The sequence below is a fragment of the Arachis ipaensis genome, chromosome B2 (assembly GCF_059453495.1).
Source record: "Arachis ipaensis isolate K30076 ecotype BB chromosome B2, ASM5945349v1, whole genome shotgun sequence".
Taxonomy (NCBI): Eukaryota; Viridiplantae; Streptophyta; class Magnoliopsida; order Fabales; family Fabaceae; genus Arachis; species Arachis ipaensis.
The window spans coordinates 2,578,449-2,603,331 of NC_142437.1; the positions used below are offsets into that span (position 1 = coordinate 2,578,449).

At 34.8% G+C, this 24,883-nt stretch overlaps 3 protein-coding genes and 1 pseudogene across 5 annotated transcripts; 1 reads left to right on the forward strand and 3 right to left on the reverse strand.

Annotated features, from left to right (window-relative positions):
- Positions 1–1,305: 1,305 nt before the first annotated feature.
- On the reverse strand, positions 1,306–5,539 carry LOC107621858 (putative disease resistance RPP13-like protein 1). Its single transcript, XM_016323845.3, has 2 exons — positions 1,730–5,539; positions 1,306–1,598 (listed from the first exon to the last, which is right to left on the reverse strand). Exon 1 carries the CDS (start codon positions 5,411–5,413, stop codon positions 1,748–1,750), a length of 3,666 nt encoding a protein of 1,221 aa, XP_016179331.2. The 5' UTR covers positions 5,414–5,539; the 3' UTR covers positions 1,306–1,598; positions 1,730–1,747.
- Positions 5,540–6,888: 1,349 nt separating this feature from the next.
- Positions 6,889–12,113, reverse strand: LOC107626566 (putative disease resistance RPP13-like protein 1; annotated as a pseudogene). The gene is made up of 4 exons (XR_015905241.1): positions 8,416–12,113; positions 7,826–7,907; positions 7,594–7,692; positions 6,889–7,176 (listed from the first exon to the last, which is right to left on the reverse strand). The product of XR_015905241.1 is annotated as a putative disease resistance RPP13-like protein 1 (transcript).
- Positions 11,911–17,843, reverse strand: LOC107626568 (putative disease resistance RPP13-like protein 1). Of its 2 annotated transcripts, XR_015905240.1 has the most exons (3): positions 13,962–17,811; positions 13,301–13,594; positions 11,911–12,044 (listed from the first exon to the last, which is right to left on the reverse strand). XR_015905240.1 is itself a non-coding variant. In XM_021114727.2 (2 exons), exon 1 carries the CDS (start codon positions 17,340–17,342, stop codon positions 13,980–13,982), a length of 3,363 nt encoding a protein of 1,120 aa, XP_020970386.1. In that variant the 5' UTR covers positions 17,343–17,843; the 3' UTR covers positions 13,255–13,594; positions 13,962–13,979. The 2 variants fall into 2 exon arrangements, 1 of the variants encoding a protein (XP_020970386.1); XM_021114727.2 differs by lacking the exon at positions 11,911–12,044 and having other exon boundaries at positions 13,255–13,594; positions 13,962–17,843.
- Positions 17,844–22,951: 5,108 nt separating this feature from the next.
- Positions 22,952–24,869, forward strand: LOC107621914 (methyl jasmonate esterase 1). The gene is made up of 3 exons (XM_021114787.2): positions 22,952–23,354; positions 23,751–23,891; positions 24,285–24,869. The coding sequence occupies exons 1-3, from the start codon at positions 22,965–22,967 to the stop codon at positions 24,570–24,572; spliced, it is 819 nt and encodes a 272-aa protein (XP_020970446.2). The 5' UTR covers positions 22,952–22,964; the 3' UTR covers positions 24,573–24,869.
- Positions 24,870–24,883: the final 14 nt, after the last annotated feature.

The following is a 24,883-nucleotide window of genomic DNA, read 5'->3' on the forward strand; positions in this document are numbered from 1 at the left end:
ACATATTATATATATATATATATATATATATATATATATATATATATATATATATATATACACATTTCAAGAATAAGTGTTTGTCATAATTTCATCACAATAACCACAGACATATTTATGTGAAAACCTCATGAACACAATGTTGGATTATTAGTTTGATTTTAGAGTTAGCAGTTGAAAAGAAATGACACCCAAAAACAGGAAGTCAAAGCAGAACTAGAGCAATTATAAAGAAACTAAAGTGATTGATGGTTATAATACTACAAGTTATAAAAGAAAATTTTTTCCATACACATAATACAGTGAATTTACATAAAAATAACCCTGTATATTTGTAGCTATCCTCTTCAATTTAGTCCAAAAAGATCAAATATTCTATGACAATGCTTTTTCTTGAATCATTTGAATCCCATTGCAGGTTAATATATGTACAAACTGCACATACCAAGATAAAGATCAATGAGTGAAGTTGATAGGAATGAAATTGCTGCTGATGGCATCACCAGAACTTCACCTTCTAATGACTATTTCAGGTACAGGATTGTCATCTTTAAATGTGGAAAGCATATTCTTGAATCACGTCTGCATTATCTACATACCTTCATCACCTTGTGAATTTGTCTGATGATGTATCCAAATCCAGAAAGGAAGAAATAGTTATTATTATAGAATGTTTTCTCTTAGTACTAGAAATAGTTTATTATAGGCATCTAATACTATTCATTTATGTAATGATTCAAACTGTGGTTTAAAATAAAAATGACTATATAACAATAACTTGATCCTTCTATTTTGAAAGCTTATATAGCTCATGCATGCTGATTCCTTTTATTATTCCTATATGAATCTTGCAGCACAACAACTGACTCTGATCATAAAGAATTGACAAAGACAGGAACACCATTTTATAACTCTTTTCTTTCCCCAAATTAAGCTATTATTTTGTTTTTCCTCTGTGCAAAACAGCAAAAATAAAACTATAGAGAGGGATAGAGAAACATACCAACAAAATCAGAAGCTTTTCACTAAGAAGTGCTACTCCAACTTTCTCCATCATGTCTTCCTTTCTATCTTGTTCATTCTAGTGTAGATACTAACATGAAGCCAAACTCAGTCACCACAGCTTTTGGTAACTATTTTATTAGACTCACTTCTTCAAAAGTCATCTAAATGCATGAATCTAATTGGATGACCATGTAAATCAAACTCTTTGTTTAATACATCTAAAAATATTCTTAAATGTTGGATACACAAATAAGATATTCACTGTCTTTCAATTTTTGTTTCATGTTAATTCTTATCTTCTTTTTAAAGGTGATTTTATTGAAAAATATGAAGGTTAATAAGTATTACAGATAGCAAGAGCCAATGACTTTGTGAGAGAAACAAAAGATATTTCTTGAACTACAACTGCAAGCTGAGATCTTCCCTAATAAATGAAAGAAAAGAATGCATATTTTCCAGTTGGCATATGAGTTCAACTAGTTAATGTTGTCTAAAGAAAGAGAATATTTTTCAATTGAAGATCCCTCATTTGTTGCTCGCAAAATCCCACAACAAGTGATTTCAAGTTATGCGGCAAACCACCCTCTGCCAACCTGCAAATGTTTTAATAAGTATGAGTTTTAATAAGTATGACTTGAAAAATATGAGTGTTAATAAGTATGACTTGTGTATGTGTGAATTTAATTGTGGTAGCATGTGTGAATCATGAAGATTAGAGAATTACCTGCTCAGAAATCCCTGTTTAGAAGACTTTAATGTCAGGGATGTGGGAAATTTTGGGCCAGATTAGTTGATGCTTGTTCTTGCAGTGTTCTCCCAGCAAAGGACACTTTTGAATTCTCAGTAGCAAGAGAGAGGGAGGCAGCTTTTCTCCTTCCATATTCTCCAGCTTGTTGCACAATGAAATGTGTAGTTGTTGAAGGGAGGGGAGGCGGAGAAGCTCGTTGCACTCCAATGTCTCCAGATTCTTAAAGTTGTAGAGACGCAGAGTGGTAAGGGAGGGAAGGTGAGGCAGCGAACCCACCTCTGGGTATGACTTTATATTCTTACACCAATAACCACTAATAATAAGACGAGTGAGGGCGTGCAAGTTGGCCATCCATGATAGATCCCTCATTTGTTGCTCGCCAATTTCCACATGAAGCTCTTTCAAGTTAGGCGGCAAACCACCCTCTGGCAACCTGCAAATGTTTGGGCAACCATACATGTGGAGAGAGTGTAAAGTTGGGAGTAGACTCTTCATGTCACGTGGTAATGCCTCCAACTTCTCGCAGAAGCTGACTTCAAGATGAGTCAAGTTGGGTGCAGCCAGTCCTTCTCCTGCAAATGACACTAATTTGAAGCAGTAAGTAATGGATAGACGTTGAAGAGCAGCGTGTGGTGCCTCTGACATTGACACTGATTCCAGATTCCTACAATTATGTATATTGAGATTCTTGAGATTGGGAAAGACATCCAACGACAAGGAGGTCAGTGAATGACAGCTGGAATGTATTAGTAGCTCTACCAAATCATACTTGTGCTGCGGGAATTCCACTTTGCTGCACTCCGTGATTGTGAGCTTTTGCAAAGATTTGGGTAGTAAAGGCCAGAACACAGCAAACGAACACCCGAAGATTTCTATTTCTTGGAGGGAGGGTAGATGCTTAATGCTGATCATTTCGTTAATTACAGACTCCACCACAGATTCACATCTCCTAATTGATAATGTATCCCCATTAAGTGACATACCAGGAAACAATCCTTCTCGAAATTCGCTTATAACTAACTTGCGAACTTTCAAAGCATCCATTGAAGAAGAAACGATTCTCATCAATACCTGATGAAGCATATCTCCCTTTAACATTCGACAATCTCTTATTTGAAGACTCTTAAGCTGAGGAAAAGCTTTTGAGTCAGGTAAGTGCCACTCCTCCCAACATGTCATGTTATCAAATTTCAAACTCTCCAACAAGGGAAAAGGAGGAGCAATATGCAAAGAAGGATTGTCTTCATTCTTGTAAAACTCAATTCCAATGCTGCTGAGCTGACCGAAATCTTGAATGTACAGGTCCTTAAGAGATGGCAACTGTCCAAGTGAAGGCAGCATGCAGCAATTGTTGCAAGACACTAGAGATACACTTGTCATATTGTTGTATGAACAGTTCCCCAACCAATCTGGAAATACTGTACCCTTATATCCCTTGATGATCAACTCTTTCAAGCTGTTGTGAGGTTGCAAGTTGTCAAGTATATCTCTTTCAGCTTTGGTGTTCGGAACCATATCATCACCTGAAGACCACTCCAAGTATAATTCGTTCATCAGATTCTTGTTTGTCATCCTTGCATTCTCTGCTTCTTTCACATCAACAATATTCTCCAACTTCTTAAGCTCAAGTGATCCATGAAGATTTGAGAGCCCTCCTAATTCCTTGATTCCATTATCTTCATGCTTCCCCACCACAAAGAAACTTAAGGTATGCAAATGTTTCATTTTGCTTATTCCTCCAGGCATTTCTTCCAAACAAGTTTTCCTAAGATCAAGATGCCGTAAATTCACAAGATTGTGCATGTTAATGGGCAACATGGTCAACTTAGAACATCCGTACAATATTAAAGTTTGTAGATTATACAAGTTGCACAATGATTCTGGCAACCTGTTAATGTCAGTCCAAGAGAGATTCAAATACCGTAGATGAATCGATTCACCTATTGAATCAGGTAATACATCAAGTTTATGAAAGGATAAAACTCTCAAGCATATAAACTTAGATGCTACACTTTCCATGCTGAACAAATCATCGATATACAAGGATGTCCTCAAAGATTCCAACTTTGCATTGGAGTTAAAGACTTTTGAGATTGGATGATGTAACCTTTCAGGTGGGAAATATGACAAATGGCGAGTGAGAACCTTCATTTCTTCTTGTTCACCAAGCTCTTCTATTCTACAATAGAAATCTCCAGCAAGGAATATTGCCAAGTCATGCAAGAGATCATGCATCACAAAATACTCCTTATTGTCCTGAAGCTTTTTAAAGAATAACCTTGAAACTAATTCTTCAAAACATTTGCAACCAACATCTTCCAAGCTCTCTCCTCTCTTTGGTAGTCTTAAAAGATCTTCGGCCATCCACAACAAAATTAGTTCATCTTTCTCAAAGGGATAATCTTTGGGAAACAATGAACAATAAACAAAGCAACGCTTTAAATATGAAGGAAGTTGATGATAACTTACTAACAACGCTGGAATAATCTTACTGTCATTTATAGAAAATCCCCAAATGTCACTCCTTGAGATTTTTTCCCATTCCTCAGCAACATGCCTTCTGCACAAGCAACCAAGGGTTTCGGCTGCTAATGGCAAACCATCACACTTCCTAGCAATGCTTGTGCCTATTCCTTCTAGTGTCGGGTTCCCATTTGATTCTGGAAAAGAAGCATTGGCTGCAAACACTGACCAACAGTAGTCTTCTGATAATGGAATGAGACAGTGAGGGTGATAATTTGTTTGAACAACTGAACCAGCATCTTCCTTGCGTGTTGTCAGAAGAATAGTACTTCCCTTAACCCCATAGTGAAAAGGGGCTAGAAAACCCTTCCATTGATGATGATCATTACTCCAAACATCATCCAAAACAATAAAGAACTTCTTTTCAGACAATCCTTTCTTCAAAGCGTCTTGAATTGAATTGAAGCTATCAAGATCCTGAGTATTTGTAGAGATCTCCTTTACTATATTCCTTGTAGTCTCAACAATATTGAAGTTTTCCGAAACGCAAACCCATGCTTTCTGATCAAATCCCTCCATCAACTCTGCATTATTGTACATCCATTGAGCCAAAGTAGTTTTACCAACACCACCCATGCCAACAATAGAGATCACAGAGAGGTGATGCTCATTGTTGTCATTCAGCATCTTGATTAAGGCCTTTTTGTCATCCCCCCTGCCATACACCTTCCCTTTTTCAAGAGAAGTGGATGGAGTTTTCCATGAGAAGGTAGCAGTGGAAATCTTTTCAAGCCCAAGCTTTCCTTTGCGGTTCTCAAGATCTTCTATCCTTCTAACCACCCTTTCTATCTCGTTCACCATCTTCCTGTCTTCAGAATTCAAGAAGCTAGGCAAGAAATTGCGTACCCCCTTTTGAGTTGCAGCTTTGGTGCAGATGCGGTCCAGCAAGTCATCGGCAGTGTAAAGAGCATCTCGGAGACAGTTGAGCCAGTCCTTCACATCATGGTTATCAAGTTGCTTGAGCTCTGCATCATCAACAAGAGCTCCAGCATCTGTCAGAGCATTCTTCAGTCTCTCAACCAAGTCAGGGCTAAGCTTCTTGCCCACAACCAAGTTGACAGCATCAGCAGAAATGAGCCTGTCCAGGACAACATTAATGAAGCCAGACAGAAAAGCTCCACCAAGAACTCCAGCCATGATCTCAAACAATAGCAAAGTGATCAAACTTTCAGAAGAGGTAAGAGAACAATGTTTACAAGGTACTGAACTGAGGGACTACTGAATCAAGAATATCCCAAGATGTCCATGATTTCACGTGGTATCGGTCTCCGAGGTAAATTAAAATAATTCTAAGAAGTGGAGTTGCTAGCTGGCTTTTCACTAACTCTTCATTATTTAATTTTTCATTGAAGGATGAGACAAATTATGCAAATAGCAAAGCCAACGGACACTAGTCTTTGTGAAAAATAGTTAATTACATAAAAACTAGGAACTTCATGTGACTGCACATGTATGTATGTAAGTACCATGGTGATATATTATGTTGTGAGGTTATTAATAGTGGGGTTAAAATGTTGGCTTGGAACTAATAATTTTCTATCTTCAAGTTTACTTCTTAAAAGAATAAAAATAATGAAGATTGTAAGTCATATATTGTTGAATTTATTACACTTAGTTTGTTTGGAACTAATTAGTTTTGTATTTTTTAATTTTCTACAGAAATGCAAGGTGAGGAAGGTTTCAATTGTTGCGCGAATTAGAGCATGTACATACTCTATAGATGAAGCAGAATTAGGGGCCAACGAATCATGATGATTATTTCATTATTGAATTGATGGATGTAGATATTATGTTCTACTCATAATTCTTATTTGTGTGTTAAACTAAGATTACTTTCCAGAAAAGTTGTATATACATATGGAAAACAAAAGACATAAGAAATCAAGCTTAACATAACGCAAAAAACTGAAGTGAAGAAAATAGTAAGTTTTCTTCTTTTCAGCTTCTTTGTTTTCCCCATTCAGCTGAATTAATTATGTTGTCACATGTCAAGAGTTTTGTAATGTACTGCATTATTTTGTTACTCTCTTTTAATTAATTATATCACATATGGTAGCTATTTGCTGATCTTGTGTATCTCTAACAAGTATACACCTCTCTTTTGGGTCTCTCGTGTATATTTTTCTGTTTTGTTGACAAGATTCTCTTTTCAACAACTTATTAGTAGTCTATATGCAGAACAACATAGAGAATTTGCTTAGGAGAAATAACTATAGAGCCAACCAAGCAGGGTTAGAGTTATCTTTCCCCCGTTTTTTGTTTTGGGAAATTATGTGATTACAAAAAGTATACAAGGACGTTTCAATTATGAAGATGAATATTTAACTTTTATAGAAAAGGATCTCTTTTTGGATGATAAAATAAATAAAAAATTGAAAATGAGTTTCTGGACAAAAGAAATCCTGGTCTAATTTTCATGATGAAGTCCCTTATCTTATACCATATAATTTCAACAAAGTTTATCTTGCAAGTATTTCAAGACTAGTTAAAATAAAAAAAGCAAACGAGGAAAGAAAAGATAATGCATCACAGTGAAACTAATGTTTAATTGCAGAGGAATATAAGTTCTTTATATATATAGTCTTAAGAGTTTTCATTGAGAACGTATGTGATGAAATTTTACTTTTCTCAAAACACAATTTCACTCAAACAGCACCACCAACAAGATCAACAGGATGCACTCTTTCTCTCAGAAAATGAAGCTACAACTTCAATACATTCACTATATATATGTTTAGCTTTCAAGCTTCCCTCTCCTTTTCTGAAACTGATATCATTTCTGTTTTCAGAATATTTGACCTTCTCTGCTCAAGTGACAGCAAGGGCATTCCATTGTTTCTGTATTGCTGCGTAGTCCTCAATGTATCTAATGCAGAGCTCAGAGGCTTTCTCCTGAAACACTAATAAACATACACAAATAACAGCATTTCAAGATCAGTTATCATTCTATAGTCTCAGTCCTTTTTTATTTTCTACACCTTTTTTGAGAATGCATAGTACTGCAGTTATGTTGGATCATTGTTTTGATTTTAGAGTCAGCAGTGAAAGGATATTTAACAAACCCAAATGCCACCAAAAAGTTAAATTGCAAAGAGGAAGTTAAATGCAGTTAGATAGAAAAATAAAGTGATCACAAGCATAATCTAATTCCCATAATACTACAACTTAGAAAAGATTTTCAATGTAGACATTTCAGTGCAGAATCTTATGTAGCTTAATATATGTAAAACTGCACATACCAGGATAAAGACCACTGGTTAAATTCATGGTATGCCTATTTTTTAGTTTATTTGAAAATAAAAAAGATAGATACTCACCAATAAGTGAAGTTGATAGAATTGAAATTGTTGTCTGATGGCATCATCACAACTTGATCTTCTAATGACATTAGCTGTATCAAGATCACCTTGGGAAAACTGTTTGATAACGTATCCAAAAGAAATTCTACAACGCATTAGATGAGTGTATAATAATATGAATAACTCTTCATCTATTCAACTTAAGAGTTACAAATCGAGCAAGCAGTTCAAGGCATAAATCCCAACTTACTCTTCTAATTCTTGCTGATAAGTATAGATATGATACAATATGTTACCAAAATTCAGATAACATGCTGGCCACTGATATATGTCTGTATACAAACAAAACAAGGAAGAAATAGTTACTGTTGAAGAGCCCCTAGTCATAGTATTAGAAATAGCTTATTATAATCATCTCCTACTATTAATTTTATCTAATGATTGAATTTACGGTTAAGGACGATTATACAGCAAAATTTTAACCTTTTATTTTTAAAGCTTATACACCTCATGCTGATTCCTTTTACCATGAATCTTCTAACACAATAGGCAACTTTTTGATGAAAAAAAAAGGGTTGAAAACAAGTACGTTTTTAATCTTGGAAACCAGTTTAATAGCCCTATTTAATTTGCTATGCACAATGAATTAGGTTAAGCATAAACATAGAGATTTGCAACTACAAAAACATCATTTTTATAACCGTTTTCTTTCTATAAATCAAGCTATCATTTTTTCCCCCTCTGTGCAAAACAGCATAATGGTGTTTCTAAAGAAAAGGAATTTATGCATGTATGAACTTAAATGTGATACCATGATAAACATGAAGATTAGAGAATTACCTGCTCAGAAATCTCTGTTCAGACAATTTGTAGGAAATCGACTTGAATAGTGGGGATGTGGGAAATTTTGGGCCAAATTTGTTCATGCTTCTGCTTGCAACGTTGTGCCAGCAAACGACAGCCTTCAATTTCAAGTCTTAACAGAGAGGAAGGTAGTTTTTCTCCTGCTATATTCTCCAGCTTTCTACAGCATTTAATGCGTAATCGTTGGAGGGAGGTGAGGCAGAGAAGCTGGTTGCACTCCAATGTCTCCAGATTAACAAACCACAGGATCTCCAAAGTGATAAGAGAGGGGAGGTGAGGCAGTGAATCCACCTCTGGGTATGACTTTATTATGCTCTCACACTCAAAAGCATCAATAGTGAGATGAGTGAGGCTGTCCAAGTTGCCTATCCATGATAGACCCCTTAGATGCTTGCAACCTTTGACATGAAGTTCTTTCAGTTTAGCTGGCAAACCACCCTCTGGAAACCTACAAATATCCTGGCAATTTTGCATTTCAAGGGACTCCAAATTTGGGAGAAGAGTACTCATGTCACTTGGCAATGCCTTCAACTCTGAGCACCTTTCAACATGGAGACGAGTCAAGTTGGGTGCAGCCAGTCCTTCTCCCGGAAATGACACAAATTTGGGGCAGCCAATGATGCTGAGATATTGAAGAGCAGGGTGTGGTGGCTGTGATAATGAAACTGATTCCACATTCTCACACCAATGTATTTCGAGATTCTTGAGATTGGGAAAGGCATCCAATGACAACGAGGTCAGTGAATCGCAGCTGGAATATATTTGTAGCTCTATCAAATCATATTTCTGCTGCTGTTGCTCCGGGAACTCCAGATATCTAGAACCTGTGATTTTCAGCTTTTGCAAAGACTTGGGGAAACAATCACTCAAAAAAGACATATCACACGAACATGATATGATTTCTATTTCTTGGAGGCAGCTTAGATGCTTGATACTAAATGTCTTACATTCATACAGCCAAATTGATAAAGTATCCCCATAAAGTGACATCTCTTGAGGCCATGAATCATAAAATTCCGCTATTTTCAATTTGCGAACTTTGCAAACATACGACCAAGAAGAAAGGATTCTCAAGAATACCTGATTAAGCATATATCCGTTTAACATTTCACAATCTCTTATTTCAAGCTTCCTGAGTTGAGGAAACGTTTCCGAGTCAGGTAAGTGCCACACCTCCCAACATGGCAAATTCGTAAATTCCAATGTCTCGAGTGAGGGAAAAGATGCAATACATGAAGAATGATGATGGCCTTCATTCTTGTAAAAACTCCATGCCAATAATCTTCAGCTGATCAAAACTTTGAATGCAGAGGGACTTAAGAGATGGCAGCTGTCCAAGCGAAGGCAGCATGTGGCAATTCTTGCAAGACTTTAGAGATACACTTGTCATATTTTTGTATGAACAGTATCCCAACCAATCTGAAAATATTGTACCCTTGTATCCCTTGATTTTCAACTCCTTCAAGCCATTGTGCGGTTCCATGCTGTCCAGTATTTCTCTTTCTCTTTTTGGGTTTGAAACTTTATCATCACCTGAAGACCATTTCAAGCATAATTTGTCAATGTGCTTCTTATCTATTATCCTTGCACTCCTTGCTTCTCTGACATTAACAACATTCTCCATTTTCTTAATCTCAAATGACCCATGAAGATTTGAGAGTCCTCCTAATTCCTGGATTCCATTATCTTCATGCTTGCCCACCACAAAGGAATGTAGAGTATGCAAGTGTTTCAGTTTGCTTATTCCTCCAGGCATTTCTTCCAATGAAGTTTTCCTAAGATCAAGATGCCGTAAATTCACAAGATTGTGCATGCTAATGGGCAACATGGTCAACTTAGAACATCCGTACAATATTAATGTTTGTAGATTATACAAGTTGCACAATGATTCTGGCAACCTGTTAATGTCAGTCCAAGAGAGATTCAAATACCGTAGATGAATCGATTCACCTATTGATTCAGGTAATACATCAAGTTTATGAAAGGATAAAACTCTCAAGCATATAAACCTAGATGCTACACTTTCCATGCTGAACAAATCATCGATATACAACGATGTCCTCAAAGATTCCAACTTCGCATTGGAGTTAAAGACTTTTGAGATTGGACGATCTAACCTTCCAGGTGAGAAATATGACAAATGGCGAGTGAAAACCTTCTTTTCTTCTTGTTCACCAAGTTCTTCTATTCTCCAATAGAAATCTCCAGCAAGGAATATTGCCAAGTCATGCAAGAGATCATGCATCACAAAATACTCATCATTGTCTTGAAGCTTTTTAAAGAATAACCTTGAAACTAATTCTTCAAAACACTTGCAACCAACCTCTTCCAAGCTCTCTCCTCTCTTTGGTAGTCTTAAAAGATCTTCGGCCATCCACAACAAAATTAGTTCATCTTTCTCAAAGTGATAATCTTTGGGAAACAATGAACAATAAACAAAGCAACGCTTTAAATATGAAGGAAGTTGATGATAACTTACTAACAATGCTGGAATAATCTTACTGTCATTTATAGAAAATCCCCAAATGTCACTCCTTGATATTTTTTCCCATTCCTCAGCAACATGCCTTCTGCACAAGCAACCAAGGGTTTCGGCTGCTAATGGCAAACCATCACACTTCCTAGCAATGCTTCTGCCTATTCCTTCTAGTGTCGGGCTCCCATTTGATTCTGGAAAAGAAGCATTGGCTGCAAACACTGACCAACAGTAGTCTTCTGATAATGGAATGAGATAGTGAGGGTGATAATTTGTTTGGACAACTGAACCGACATCTTCCTTGCGAGTAGTTAGAAGAATAGTACTTCCCTTAACCCCATATTGAAAAGGGGCTAGAAAATCCTTCCATTGATGATGATCATTACTCCAAACATCATCCAAAACAATAAAGAACTTCTTTTCGGACAATCCTTTCTTCAAAGCATGTTGAATTGAATTGAAGCTATCAAGATCCTGAGTATTTGTAGAGATCTCCCTTACTATATTCTTTGTAGTCTCAACAATATTGAAGTTTTCTGAAACACAAACCCATGCTTTCCTATCAAATCCATCCATCAACTCTGCATTATTATACATCCATTGAGCCAAAGTAGTTTTACCAACACCACCCATGCCAACAATAGAGATCACAGACAGGTGATGCTCACTGTTGTCATTCAGCATCTTGATTAAGGCCTTCTGGTCATCCTCCCTGCCATACACATTCCCTCTTACAAGAGAAGTGGATGCAGTTTTCCAGGAGAAGCTAGCAGTGGAAATCTTTTCAAGCCCAAGCTTTCCTTTGCGTTTCTCAAGATCTTCTATCCTTCTAACCACCCTTTTTATTTTATTCACCATCTTCCTGTCTTCAGAATTGAAGATTCTACCCAAAAGAGTGACCTTTTTGGTTGCAGCTTTGGTGTAGACGCAGTCCAGCATGTCATCAGCAGTGTAAAGAGCATCTCGGAGACAGTTGAGCCAATCCATTACATCATGGTTATCCAGTTGCTTGAGCTCTGCATCATCAACAAGAGCTCCAGCATCTGTCAGAGCATTCTTCAGCCTCTCAACCAAGTCAGAGCTAAGCTTCTTACCCACAACCAAGTTGACAGCATCAGCAGAAATGAGCCTGTCCAAGACAACATTAATGAAGCCAGACAGAAAAGCTCCACCAACAAGAACTCCAGCCATGATCTCAAACAATAGCAAAGTGTTCAAACTTTCAGAAGAGGTAAGAGAACAATGTTTACAAGGTACTGAACTGTGGGGCTACTGAATCAAGAATATCCCAAGATGTCCATGATTTCACGTGGTATCGGTCTCCGAGGTAAATTAAAATATTTCTAAGAAGTGGAGTTGCTAGCTGGCTTTTCACTAACTCTTCATTTTTTAACTTTTCATTGAAGGATGAGACAAATTATGCAAATAGCAAAAGTGGTGTTGTTTCAGTGTGGCCAACGGACACTAGTCTTTGTGAAAAATAGTTAATTACATAAAACTAGGAACTTCATGTGACTGCACATGTATGTATGTAAGTACCATGGTGATATATTATGTTGTGAGGTTATTAATAATGGGGTTAAAGTGTTGGCTTGGAACTAATAATTTTCTATCTTCAAGGTTACTTCTTAAAAGAATAAAAATAATGAAGATTGTAAATCGTATGTTGTTGAATTTAGTACACTTAGTCTGTTTGGAACTAATTTGTTATGTATTTTTTAATTTGCTGCAGAAATGCAAGGTGAGGAAGGATTCAACTGTTGCACGAATTAGAGCAGGTACATACTATATAGATAAAGCAGAATTATGGGCTAATGAATCATGAATTCATGATGATTATTTTATTATTGAATTGATGGATGTAGATATTATGTTCTACTCATAAAGTGATACATATCATGAAATGAAACTCTACATTGTTATACTTATTTGTGTGTTAAACTGAGATTACTTTCCATGGGAAGTTGTATATACATATTAAAAACAAAAGACATAAGAAATCATGCTCAACATAATGCAAAAACAGAAGTGAAGAAAATAGTCGTTTTTATTTTATTTTAATTTTTTTTCCAGCTGAGTTGATTATATTGTCTCTTGTCAAGAGTTCTGTGATGGACTAGGGATATTTTTGGTTTTTTTTTTTTGTCACTCTCTTTTAATTACATACGGTTGCTATTTGCTAGTTGCTATATATATCATTAACAGAGAAATTGAAGGTGTTAAGAACTTTCACGGTGTGAATATATATGATGAAATTTTACTTTTATCGAACCAGTTAAAAATTGATCTTAACTCATTAACTGGCTTTGTTGTAAATAATTAAATAAAGTAACAAAATGTGGCAATGTGCAGCTTCTATATTTTCACTATATAAAGTATTCTTACAAATGGATGATGAAGCCTTCAACATTGAGAGTTCAATCTCAGCTATCAGCACCAATTTCATTCAAACAACAGCACCAATAAGCCCAATAGGCTGTGAACTCCTTCTCTCAGAAAACGAAGCTGCAACTGCAATACATTTACTACATGCATGCATTGTTTTGAGTGCAGATGCAAGTTGCAACTGTCCACAAGATCTTATCAGTTGTTGATGTTTATCTTTCAAGTTTCCCTCTCCTTTTCTGCAACTGATATTGTTTCTGTTTTCAGAATGTCATGTTGGACACTGATATATCTCTGTATACAAACAAAACAAGGAAGAAATTATTATCCTAAAAACCATTTTTCTTAGTATTAGAAATAGCTTATTATAGGCATCTACTACTATTAAATTTTGCTTACGATTCAATCTATGGTTAAAAAAGATTACACAGCAATTACTTGATCCTTTTGTTTTGAAAAGTTTCTTATACACCTCATGCAGATTCCTTTTACTATCCTACATGAATCTTCCAACACAACTACTGATTATGTAATCAAAAAGCTATCATCCAATTTTGATATTCTCAAATGCTAGATACACAAAAAACAAAAAATATTTAAATTTATGTATATATGAATTGAATTGGGGTTACCATGGCAAACATGAAGATTAGTGAAATACCTGGTCAGAAATCTCTATTCAGAAAATGTGTTCTCCATCAACTTCAATGGTGTGTATATGTGAAAGTTTTGGCCAAACTTGTTGGTGCTTCATCTTGCAGCCTTCTGCCAACAAAGGACATCTTTCAACTTGAAGAAATAACAAAGAGGAAGGCAGCATTTCCCCTGCCATTTTCTGCAGCTCATGACATTCTTCAATTATTAATTGTTGGAGGGAGGCAAGGCGGAGAAGCTCGTTGCATTCTAACGTCTCCAGATTCTCAAACCAACTGATCTTTAGGGTGGTAAGGGAGGGAAGTTGAGGCAGGGAACCGGCCTCCGGGAATGACTTCAAGCTATCACAATCAAAACCAAGAATGGTAAAATGAGTGAGGGAGTCCAAATTTCCCATCCAAGATAGATCCTTCAGTTGTTCCTCACAAACTCCAATAGTAAGCTCTTTCAAGTTAGGTGGCAAACCACCTTCTGGCAACCTACAAATTCCTAGGCAATGTAGCATGTGGAGAGATTTTAGATTTGGAAGAAGAGTATTCATGTCATTCGGCAATGCCTCCAACTTGTTACAATCTGTGACTTCAAGATGAGTCAAGTTGGGTGCAGCTAGTCCTTCTCCCGGAAATGACACGAATTCGGGGCAGCTATAGATGGTGAGATGTTGAAGGGCAGTGTGTGGTGGCTGTGACAATGAAAGTGATTTCAGATTCTCACATTCTGATATCTTGAGAGTCTTGAGATTTGGAAAGGCATCCAATGAGAATGAGGTGAGTGAACTACAGCTACCTGCTTCTATGGATAGATCTACTAAATTGAAGTTCAGTTGATGCTGATCTCCGAATTCCAGTTCACCACAATTCTCAATTGTCAACTTTTGCAAAGATTCTGGTAAGTGATTTCCTTGAAAGGATACAGCAAACCAACATTGTATGATTCTTAGTTCTTGGAGGCAAGCTAGGTGGTTGATGTTCATTGCCTCAAATGCTGACTCCACCACTGACTTATATCCACTAATTATTAAAGTATCCCCTTCAAGAATCATCCGTTGACTGCTTCCAAAATGATCTTCACCTACAAGTAGCTTGCGAATTTTCGACACCTCTGACAATGAAAAAATGATCTGCAAGAATACCTGATTAAGCATATCTTCCTTTAGCATTGGACAATCTGTTATTTCAAGCTTCCTGAGTTGAGGAAAAGTTTCTGAGTTGGATAAGTGCCACACCTCCCAACTTGGCATATCAGAAAACTCCAAAGTCTCCAATGAGGGAAAAGGTGCAACATGCAAAGAATGATGATCATCTTCATTCTTGTAAAACTCCATGCCAATATTCTTCAGCTGATCAAAACCTCGAATTCTAAGGGACTTAAGAGATGGCAGCTGTCCAAGTGATGGCAGCATGCAACAATTGGTGCAGGACACTAGAGATACACGAGTCATATTGTTGTAGGAACGGTTCCCAACCCAATTTGGAAATGTTGTACCCTTGTATCCTGTTATTGTCAATGCTTTCAAGCCATTGTGTGGTTGCAAGCTGTGGAGTATATCTCTTTCTATTTGTGTGTTTGAAACCATATCATCACTTGAAGACCATTCCAACTGTAATTTGTCAATGTTCTTCTTATCTGTTATCCTTGCACTCCTTGCTTCTTTGACATCAGCAACATTCTCCAATTTCTTAATCTCAAATGATCCATGAAGATTTAAAAGCCCTCCTAATTCTTGGATTCCATTGTCTTCATGCTTGCCCACCACAAAGTTGCTTAAAATGTGCAACTTTTTCAATTTGCTCATTCTTCCTGGCATTTCTTTCAAAGAAGTTCTCTTAATATAGAGATGCTGCAAATTCACAAGCTTGTGCATGCTGTTGGGTAACATAGTCAAACTAAAACAGTCATCCAGCTTCAATGTTTGTAGATTATACAAATCACACAAGGAATCTGGTAGTGTCTTAATACTCGTCCTAGAGAGATCCAAGTAACGCAAATAGGTCAATTCACCTATTGAATCAGGCAATACATCAAGTTTTGTGAACCAGAGAAATGACAAAACTCTCAAATATTTGAGCTTGGATATTAGGATACATGTTACACAATTAATGTTGTCTGAACAAGTAAAGATCTCGATTGGCAAGAATGTTCTCAAAGATTCAACTTTACTGATTGAATCAAAATCATTTGAGATCAAATGACTCAAGCTTTCATAGGACAAATGACGAGTTTGTGGACACATATGCTCTGCATCACCAAGCTCTTTAAATCTACAATAGAAGTCTCCAGCAAGGAACAATGCTAAATCATGTAAGAGGTCATGCATCACAAAATTCTTGGAAGAATCCTTATGTTGTTTAAAAAATAATCTGGAAGCTAGTTCATCAAAACACTCGCAACCAACTTCTTCTAAACTCTCTCCTCTCTTTGGTGGCCTTAAAAGATCTTCTGCCATCCATAGCAAAATTAATTCAGCTTTATCAAAATAATAATCTTTCGGATACAATGAACAATGAACAAAGCAACGCTTCAAATGGGCAGGAAGGTGGAAGTAACTAATTAGCAATGCTGGAATAATTTTACTATTTTTCACAGAAAATTCCCAAATATCACTAATTAGTACATCTTCCCATTCCTTAACATTGTGCTTCGTCCGCAACATACGTCCAAGTGTTTCCACAGCTAATGGTAATCCCTTACACTTCTTGACAATCTTTCTTCCAATTTCTTCTAGTGTTGGACTCCCATTTGATTCTGGAAAACAAGCATTGTTTGCGAACACTGACCAACAACAATCTTCAGACAACTCACTAAGAACATAAGGGGGACAAGTTTGGACTACAGAGGCAACCTCTTTGACACGAGTTGTTACAAGAATTGTACTTCCCTTGTCCCCATAATGAAAAGGGGTCTTAAATTTCTTCCAGACATCACCATCATCACTCCAAACATCATCCAGAACAATAAAGAACTTCTTTGCAGATAATTTTTCCTTCAATTCAAGTTGAAGTGAGTTGAAATCATCAATACATGGAGCATTTTGGCCTATGAGATTCTTTGTAACTTGAGCAATATCAAAGTGTTCTGATATGCAAACCCATTCTTTGACTTGAAACCCCTCCATCAACTTGTCATTATTGTACAACCATTGTGCTAAAGTTGTTTTACCAACTCCACCTATGCCCACAATGGGAATCACAGACAACTGATGCTCACTGTTATCATTTATTATCTTGATTATTTCATCTTGCTCTTTTTCCCTGCCAAAGATATTACCTTCCACAAGAGATGTGGATGGAATTCTCCATGACAAGAAGTCCCTCTTGGTAGTCTTTTCAAGACCAAGGAAATCTTTCTGTTTTTCAAGAAAGTTTATCCTTCTAACCACATCTTCCATCTTATCTACTATCTCCCTATCTCGGTTGAGGAAGCTAATAGGCCAGAAAGAACGTACCTCCTTTCGAGTAGCCTCTTTGGTGAGGACAGAATCCAGCAAGTCATCAGCAACATAAACAGCATCCCTGAGACTGTTGAGCCAGTCCTTCACAGAAGGGTTGTCCAATTGCTTGTACTCAGCATCATCAACCAAAGCTTCAGCAGCATGCAGAGAAATCCTTAGTCTTTCAACTAAGTCAGGGCCAAGCTTCTTGCCAATGATCAAGTTGGCAGCCTCAGAGAAAGGAACCTGTCAAAGACAACATTAATGAAGCCAGAGAGAAAAGCTCCACCAACAAGTGCACCAGCCATGATATGATCTCAACAAGTGGTCAGAGATTTTCAGCTATGAACAACTGTGTGTTGGTCTATCAAAGCTTATAGTGAAGATGAAAAAGTAGTTCTCAACAATTTGATGGCAAAAAGAGAAAGAAGGCTGACATAATAAAAAGTTAGCCTCCTTGATTAGTGGAAGTGTCTTGCTGGCTCTGTACTAATTTTATGTGTTGTGGAAATTTTGTCTTTGATGTCAGATACATTATCATTATCATTATAGTTGTGGGTCATGGTAAAATAATAATGCTGATACTATCCTTCTTTCTAATTCTACTTTATTTGATGGATGCAACATAATTGCATCCTGTGGATAGTTCCAATTATTGTGTTATGTTATAATATATCTGCTTCCAATATTAGCATCTCCAATTTTCTGTTTCTATTTAACAGTAAATAATCTATTATAATATATTAAAAGAGAATCCAAAATAATGTTACAGTGAATAAATGATATATAGACTTTTATGTTTTCTATAAAAATTGGCATGTCATCTATAGCAATAACATAAAAAAATATATCTATTTTAGACCTACATTTATACTAGAGAATAGTATCTATATAATCAATCTAACATTATTTTCATAATTTCACATATTCAATTATCTAACTACAAAAGAAAAAAAAATGTTGATTCATTTTGATGGTCTAAATTTTAATATTGCATATCCTATTTTGGAGAATAAATTTTATTTTATAAAAATCTATCAATAATCTATCTATCTATCTATCTATCTATCTATCTATCATGCATGTATAAAAAGAAAATCCAAATAATGACATAACGAATATTTGACATATTAGATAATTTCTAATATTGTCACATACACATCAGAGTGAAATTCTCATTTTATAGTTTTTTCTATCATCATATTACTTTTTAATCTTCTTAGGTTGTGATTAGCTTTATCTTTTAATATTTTTTTACTTTTTATTTCTATATAAGTAATTCTATATCTTTAATAGTAATGTTATTTATTTTAATAAATATAAATTGATTAATAAAATTTAATTTATTCTCTTTTTTTATTTTCATTTATATTTATATTACTATATAAATCATGTAAGGTCCCACATTGGTTGAGGAGGGGAACGAAGTATGCCTTATAAGGGTGTGGATACCTTTCCCTAGCATGATACGTTTTGACGAGCGAGTGTGGGGGGCTTTGGCTATCATCCCTATCCTCAAAGGCAAAACTATGAGACCTTATGTGCTAAAGCGCTCACGCTGTTTTTTATCTCTTCTCACATAATTCTATATCTTTTTAGTTTTTACTCTTTCTCCTCTATTATTACTAATGTTTTGTACAATTATTTAAAAAATTTGGTTAATGATCACGATTCTTTATTTTGATTTGTTAAATATTTTGTTCATTATATATTATGAACTCCTAAAATACTATCATGTATGAAATTCTTACAATATTTTTAAGTTTTTTTTTTTTGCTATTTTTTATTTAATTATGTTTATTAATTATATATTATCTTTGTCATTTATATATTACTTTTATTTTTAACAATTTATATTTTTTAATATTATTTAGTTATAATAATAATGTCAAAAAAGCATGATGTCATGATTCATGAATGTTATCGTCAATTATTGAAACATTATATTTATATATCCATTTATATCTAATAGTTTTATTCTTTCACAATAATATTTAAATTTACTAAACATATATATTAAGTGTTGAACTCCTTTAAATACTAAAATGTACAATGTGTTTACAATTTTATATAAATTTAATATTAATTTTTAAGATTTTTTTTTATTAAATAGTTTGTTATGTATAAAAATGAATTAATTTTAGAGTAAATGTCCTTTCCGGTCCCTAACCATTTGTTCGATGGACTTTCCACCTCCTAAGAAATTTAAACACCCAAATTGGTCCATATCTACTTTGATACATGTACGTTCCAGTCCCTATCTACTTTGAGTAAATGTCCTTTCCGGTTCCTAACCAGGTATTGGAATGTACATATCTCAAAGTAGATAGGAACCGATTTGGGTATTTAGATTTCTTAGAGGGTGAAAAGTCTATCGAACAAATAGTTAAGGACTGAAAATGGCATTTACTTTTATTTTAATTTATCGCAACGCGCAAATTTAAATCTAGGTATATTAGTTTTGAACGGCTTAGATCGAAGCAATATGAACTTTCTAAGTGTTACGTTAACGATGAATTCATGGTAGCATCCTCTCCAAGGACGGAGCTTCTCATACTTCAAGGAGACAATGGCCCCTTAAATTTCAATTTTCTTTATAAATTATGTGTAAATTTTTATTTTTATTTTTTTATATTAAAATAAATTTTGACTCTTTCCCAAATTTTATGTTAGTTCGGCGCCTTGATCCCCTCGTTGTTTCCGATGCAAACATGCCTTGTTAAATTAAGAAATTATTATTCTAGGAGATGAAATCATCTATATATTAATATGCATGTGAAAGTAACGGATACCCACTCCAAAACATACTGTTCTAAAAGCGTTGCTTAATACAAGCAAGAAAACAAATAGCAAGTTAAAGTGCAAGTTCTATATAATAATCAAAAGTGATGACTTTGGAAAATTCCAATTTAATTTTGACGATGAAAAAAACATTATTGAAATATTTAATTATAAAATTATTAATTTAATTTTCATTAAACATGTGTTAATTAATAATTTTGTGATGTAGTTTTCATTGGGCCGAAAATAAGATTCTGGTGCAAGATCAATTCAACCTTGATATTAAAATTATTGTGATTATAGTGGCTGAAACCATTGGGCCGAAAATTAAATGATTTGATGCAAGTCCAAATGTAAATCTATTCAGCATGGGTATAAAAATTAAAATGATTGTATGGCTGAATTGTTGTGATATTAATTGGGCCAGAATGAATTTTGTTGCTCCAAGTCCAATTATGTTTTATGCTAAGTATTTCTCATGCATGATCCGAAACCAATCCATCCGGAAAGCAAATGTTATCATTTGCTAAGACCTTCAACGGATCTCTTCTCTAAGCATGTGATGGAACTCAAAATTTTATTGAGATAAGTTAATGTATGGGAACTATGAGAGAGAATGTGTCATTGATTTGATTGAAAACATCAATGGTGCACGCTAAACCACTGGGGAAGTAAAAGCAATCCCACTTCAATTAATTTGATTCATTTAATTGCTTTTCTTCTAGCTCTATCTTCTCTCTCATTTCTTTCTTTCTTTCGGTCAATACCCAGAAAACCATGGAAGTAAAAATGAGCTACCAAAAGAAAGGAAAAGCACGTCTCAAGACCATCACAATAATGGCAAGAAAACATAAAAAATGTAGTGGCTAAGATTCTTATCACTTGTAGTAAGATTTTGTGATGAGATCTTAGCTCATCCGTACCAAAAATGGATGAAGAAGATTCAGCCAGCCAGGAAGAGATTCTTGGAGGCATGGCTTGTCTTTGATTCTACTCAACCACCACAGGAAGTAGTTAGAGTGGCGAAGTGATGGAAGAGGCAGAGATTGAAGCAGAAGAAGCCATCATCATCATGAAGTATCAAGGGCCAGAAATCCATCTTGGAGAGCAAGCCAAGGATGGAGCACTCAGATTGATGAAGGGTGATGACCAAGGAAGGACTAGAGGTAATTGCATGTTGGGTTTTGCATGGTTATCTCTTCTCTCTCTGTGTGGCCGAACCGGATCTGTTTCTTGGAGAAGAAGAAGTTGGCTTAGTTTTTTACTTCAAAAGTAGAGGCTCCCCTCTTCTATAAAAAGAGAGAACAGCCACTGTTTGGAGCAAGGAGAAAGTTTGAGAGTGCAAGGCACAGAATTCTCAGAGCTACCTGAGCTAACAGTTTCTCTTCTCCTTCAATGTATTCTGTTTAGTATTTTTTTGTTTAATTTTGTCATGTCTTGAGTCTCATGGAAAAAGGCAAACAATGAGGTTTGTATGAAAAAGTCATAAAGCGGAAAAAGGCAGAGAGTGCAAAGTTAAAAGAAAAAGTTATAGATGTCCTTAGAGTTCCTTTGTTCATCTATGTTGTGTTTCATGATTCTGTGGGAATTCCCTTGTAAGTTGGGTTAGCACTTTACAGATTGTAATCAGAAAGATTATAGTGAAATTCCATCATGTTTGTGATGGAGACTGGATATAGGCTGCACTGCACTTAGCAGCTGAACCAGGATATATCTGGGTGTAATTTTCTCTCTTCTCTACTCTATTTCTGTTTCTACTGCACAGGAGCAAAAACAAAAAATATCTCGTGTCAAGTGACGAGACAAAAAGAAAAGGTCTCGTGGCTAGGGACGAGACAAAAGAAAAAGTCTCGTAGCTAGTGACGAGATAAAAAGACAAAAAGTTTCCAAAGTTGGTTTTAAAAGTCAGCAAGTTTTATCAAGCAAAAAGAGGGCTAAGATTCAACCCCCCTTCTCTTAGCCACTTATAACCATCAAAAATATATTGTTCTGGTTAGAAATAAGAGAATAATTAAAAAAAGTGATAGTGTATTATTAAACGTGCGTCAAAAAATACAATATATAAAGGTATATATAAGCGTTAGAAGAATTAAAGTAATATAAATATAAATGATACTAACTGGTCTTAATTAATCCTAATTATACTTTAATATTCTGTTGCAAACTCAAGTAGGAGCTAAAAATATTATCTTGAATTTAGATATTAGAGTTCGAAAACGAATAGGATAAACTTTGGTAAAGATATTTGCTGATCCATTGTTTCAATAGCTATGAGACGAACAACATCAATGAAGAGACATTACCGAACAAAGTAAAAATCAATTTCAATATGTTTAGTGTGTTCATGAAAAATATCATTATGGGAAGTATATTTTTTATTTTTAAAGTTTGTTAAAAATTTTAAAAGTACTTTTAAATTTTGTTTTGTTTCAATTTGTCCTAAAAAAATTTTATTTACATTAAATTTACTCCTAACGACTAATTTCTTTAAAAAGATATGACCAATTCAAGAATAATCTCATAAAAACAATTTTTAACATAAACAAATTAAACATTATTTATCATGTATTATTTTTGGATAAGATCTAAAATTTAGTTGTCAAAAATATATTTTATACAAATAAAATTTTTTTTGAAATAATTAAAACAAAATAAAATTTATGCGTATTTTTTAAAGTTTAGACAAATTTTATAAACAAAAAATATATTTTATCTTTTATATTTTTATACTTATCAACCATATAATATTTTAATAAATATTTAAAAGGTGGAAGAGTACTGTAACAAAGACAAAGACAAATGATTAGGCAAGAGAGAGTAGCTATGGAAAACAAGAAGCATTTTGTGCTGGTTCATGGTGCCTGCCATGGCGCGTGGTGTTGGTATAAGGTATCTGCTTTGTTGAAATCAGATGGTCATAGAGTGACAGCTCTGGACATGGCTGCCTCCGGGATCCATCCAAAGAAGGTTCAAGAGCTGGCTTCCATAACCGAATATGTGGAGCCATTGATGGAGTTGCTGGAATCTCTGCCTTCAGAGGAGAGAGTTATATTGGTGGGTCACAGTTTGGGCGGTATCTGCATTTCCATGGCCATGGAAATGTTCCCAAATAAGATTGCAGCTGCTGTCTTTGTAGCTGCTTTCATGCCTTCTTCTCAAGATCCAACCTTTATGACTCGTATCCAACAGGTAATAATAAGAGTAAAGTGATAAATAAATTTTGAAAATTTACTATCAATCTTTAAAAAAAGAAATACTAATAAAATTTTTTAGGATAATAAATATGGACAAGTCAGTGTATTCAAGTCAGTTGTGGATTTTATTAGTATTTTTTTTTTTTAGAAATTAATCTGTCCAAAATATAAATCTTCAAGATTTATTTGTTATTTTACTCTAATAATTATTTAACAATTCCTTCATTCATTCATTTGATCATCATCATCATCATCGATGAAACTAACCTTGATTTCATAGAATAAATTATGAATATATGAATTCCCCAATTTACACATGCTTTATTTGATGTGATTATGAGTTATGAATCTCTGATATCTAATTAATTGAGTTGGTTGGCGAAATTCTCAGCACAGGGAAAAAGTATATTCTAGCATGGACTCGAAGATCATGTTTGATGAGGATGCCAAAAATGATAGTAAGCCCAATGGGTGTATGATATTTGGGCCCCAACACTTAGCATCCAATTTATACCAACTGTGTCCACCTGAGGTATGTCTGTCTCTAATTATTGGAATTCAGGTTCTCACTTCTCAGTAATAGTGTAATACACATCACAATAATAATAATAATAATAATAATAATAATAATAATAATAATAATAATAATAATAATATAATTTTGAGAAATTTTTGGAACCAGCAGTTTTTAGTAATTTTGATCATTATTTGACCAGCACAAATGCTAAATTGTCTTTAGTAGATATATTTTACTAATTCATAAACTGTATTAATTTATGTGTGCAAATTCTTGTGAACATAAATGTAAACTATATGTTTTTTGTGTACAAATTTTTGGAAATATGAGTGTAAATTATTAATGACAAAATACTGATAAAAAATGATAATATTTACATGTAATATTGTTCTGTAATTTATGAAGCAGGATATTAGCCTAGCAATGTCATTGCTTAGGCCAACAAGGCTGTATGGGGACCAAGAATTGGTGAGAGAGCAAACAAGAGTTACAAGGGAAAAGTATGGGAGTGTGGCCAAAGTATACATAGTGTGCGAACAAGACCAAGCGATCAAAAAGGATGTTCAGTTGTCTATGATTGAAAAGAACCCAGAAACTGATGTCAAATTCATTGTTGATGCTGATCACATGCCTATGTTCTCTAAACCACAAGAGCTTTTCTCTTGCCTTCACCACATTGCAACCACCTATTATTAGCATGCATCTCAATATGTATTACAATTCACAAATATTTAACTAGCTTTTTCAGAATGATAAAGAAGATATATAAATAAGAGTTTAATTTTGATGCACTAGTAGTGTAAAACGTTTTACACAGTTCGTGCAATCACAACCGTTCTCTTGGGTGACCATTCACATAGTCAATGTAAAAGATAATTATTTTTACTAACGTGACCTTATGTGATTGGATGCATGTATAAAACGATTTTATACTGACAATGTACCAAAATTAAATTCATTTAATGATAAATAAATGTATTCAACATTGTCCTATGTGTTACTGGTGA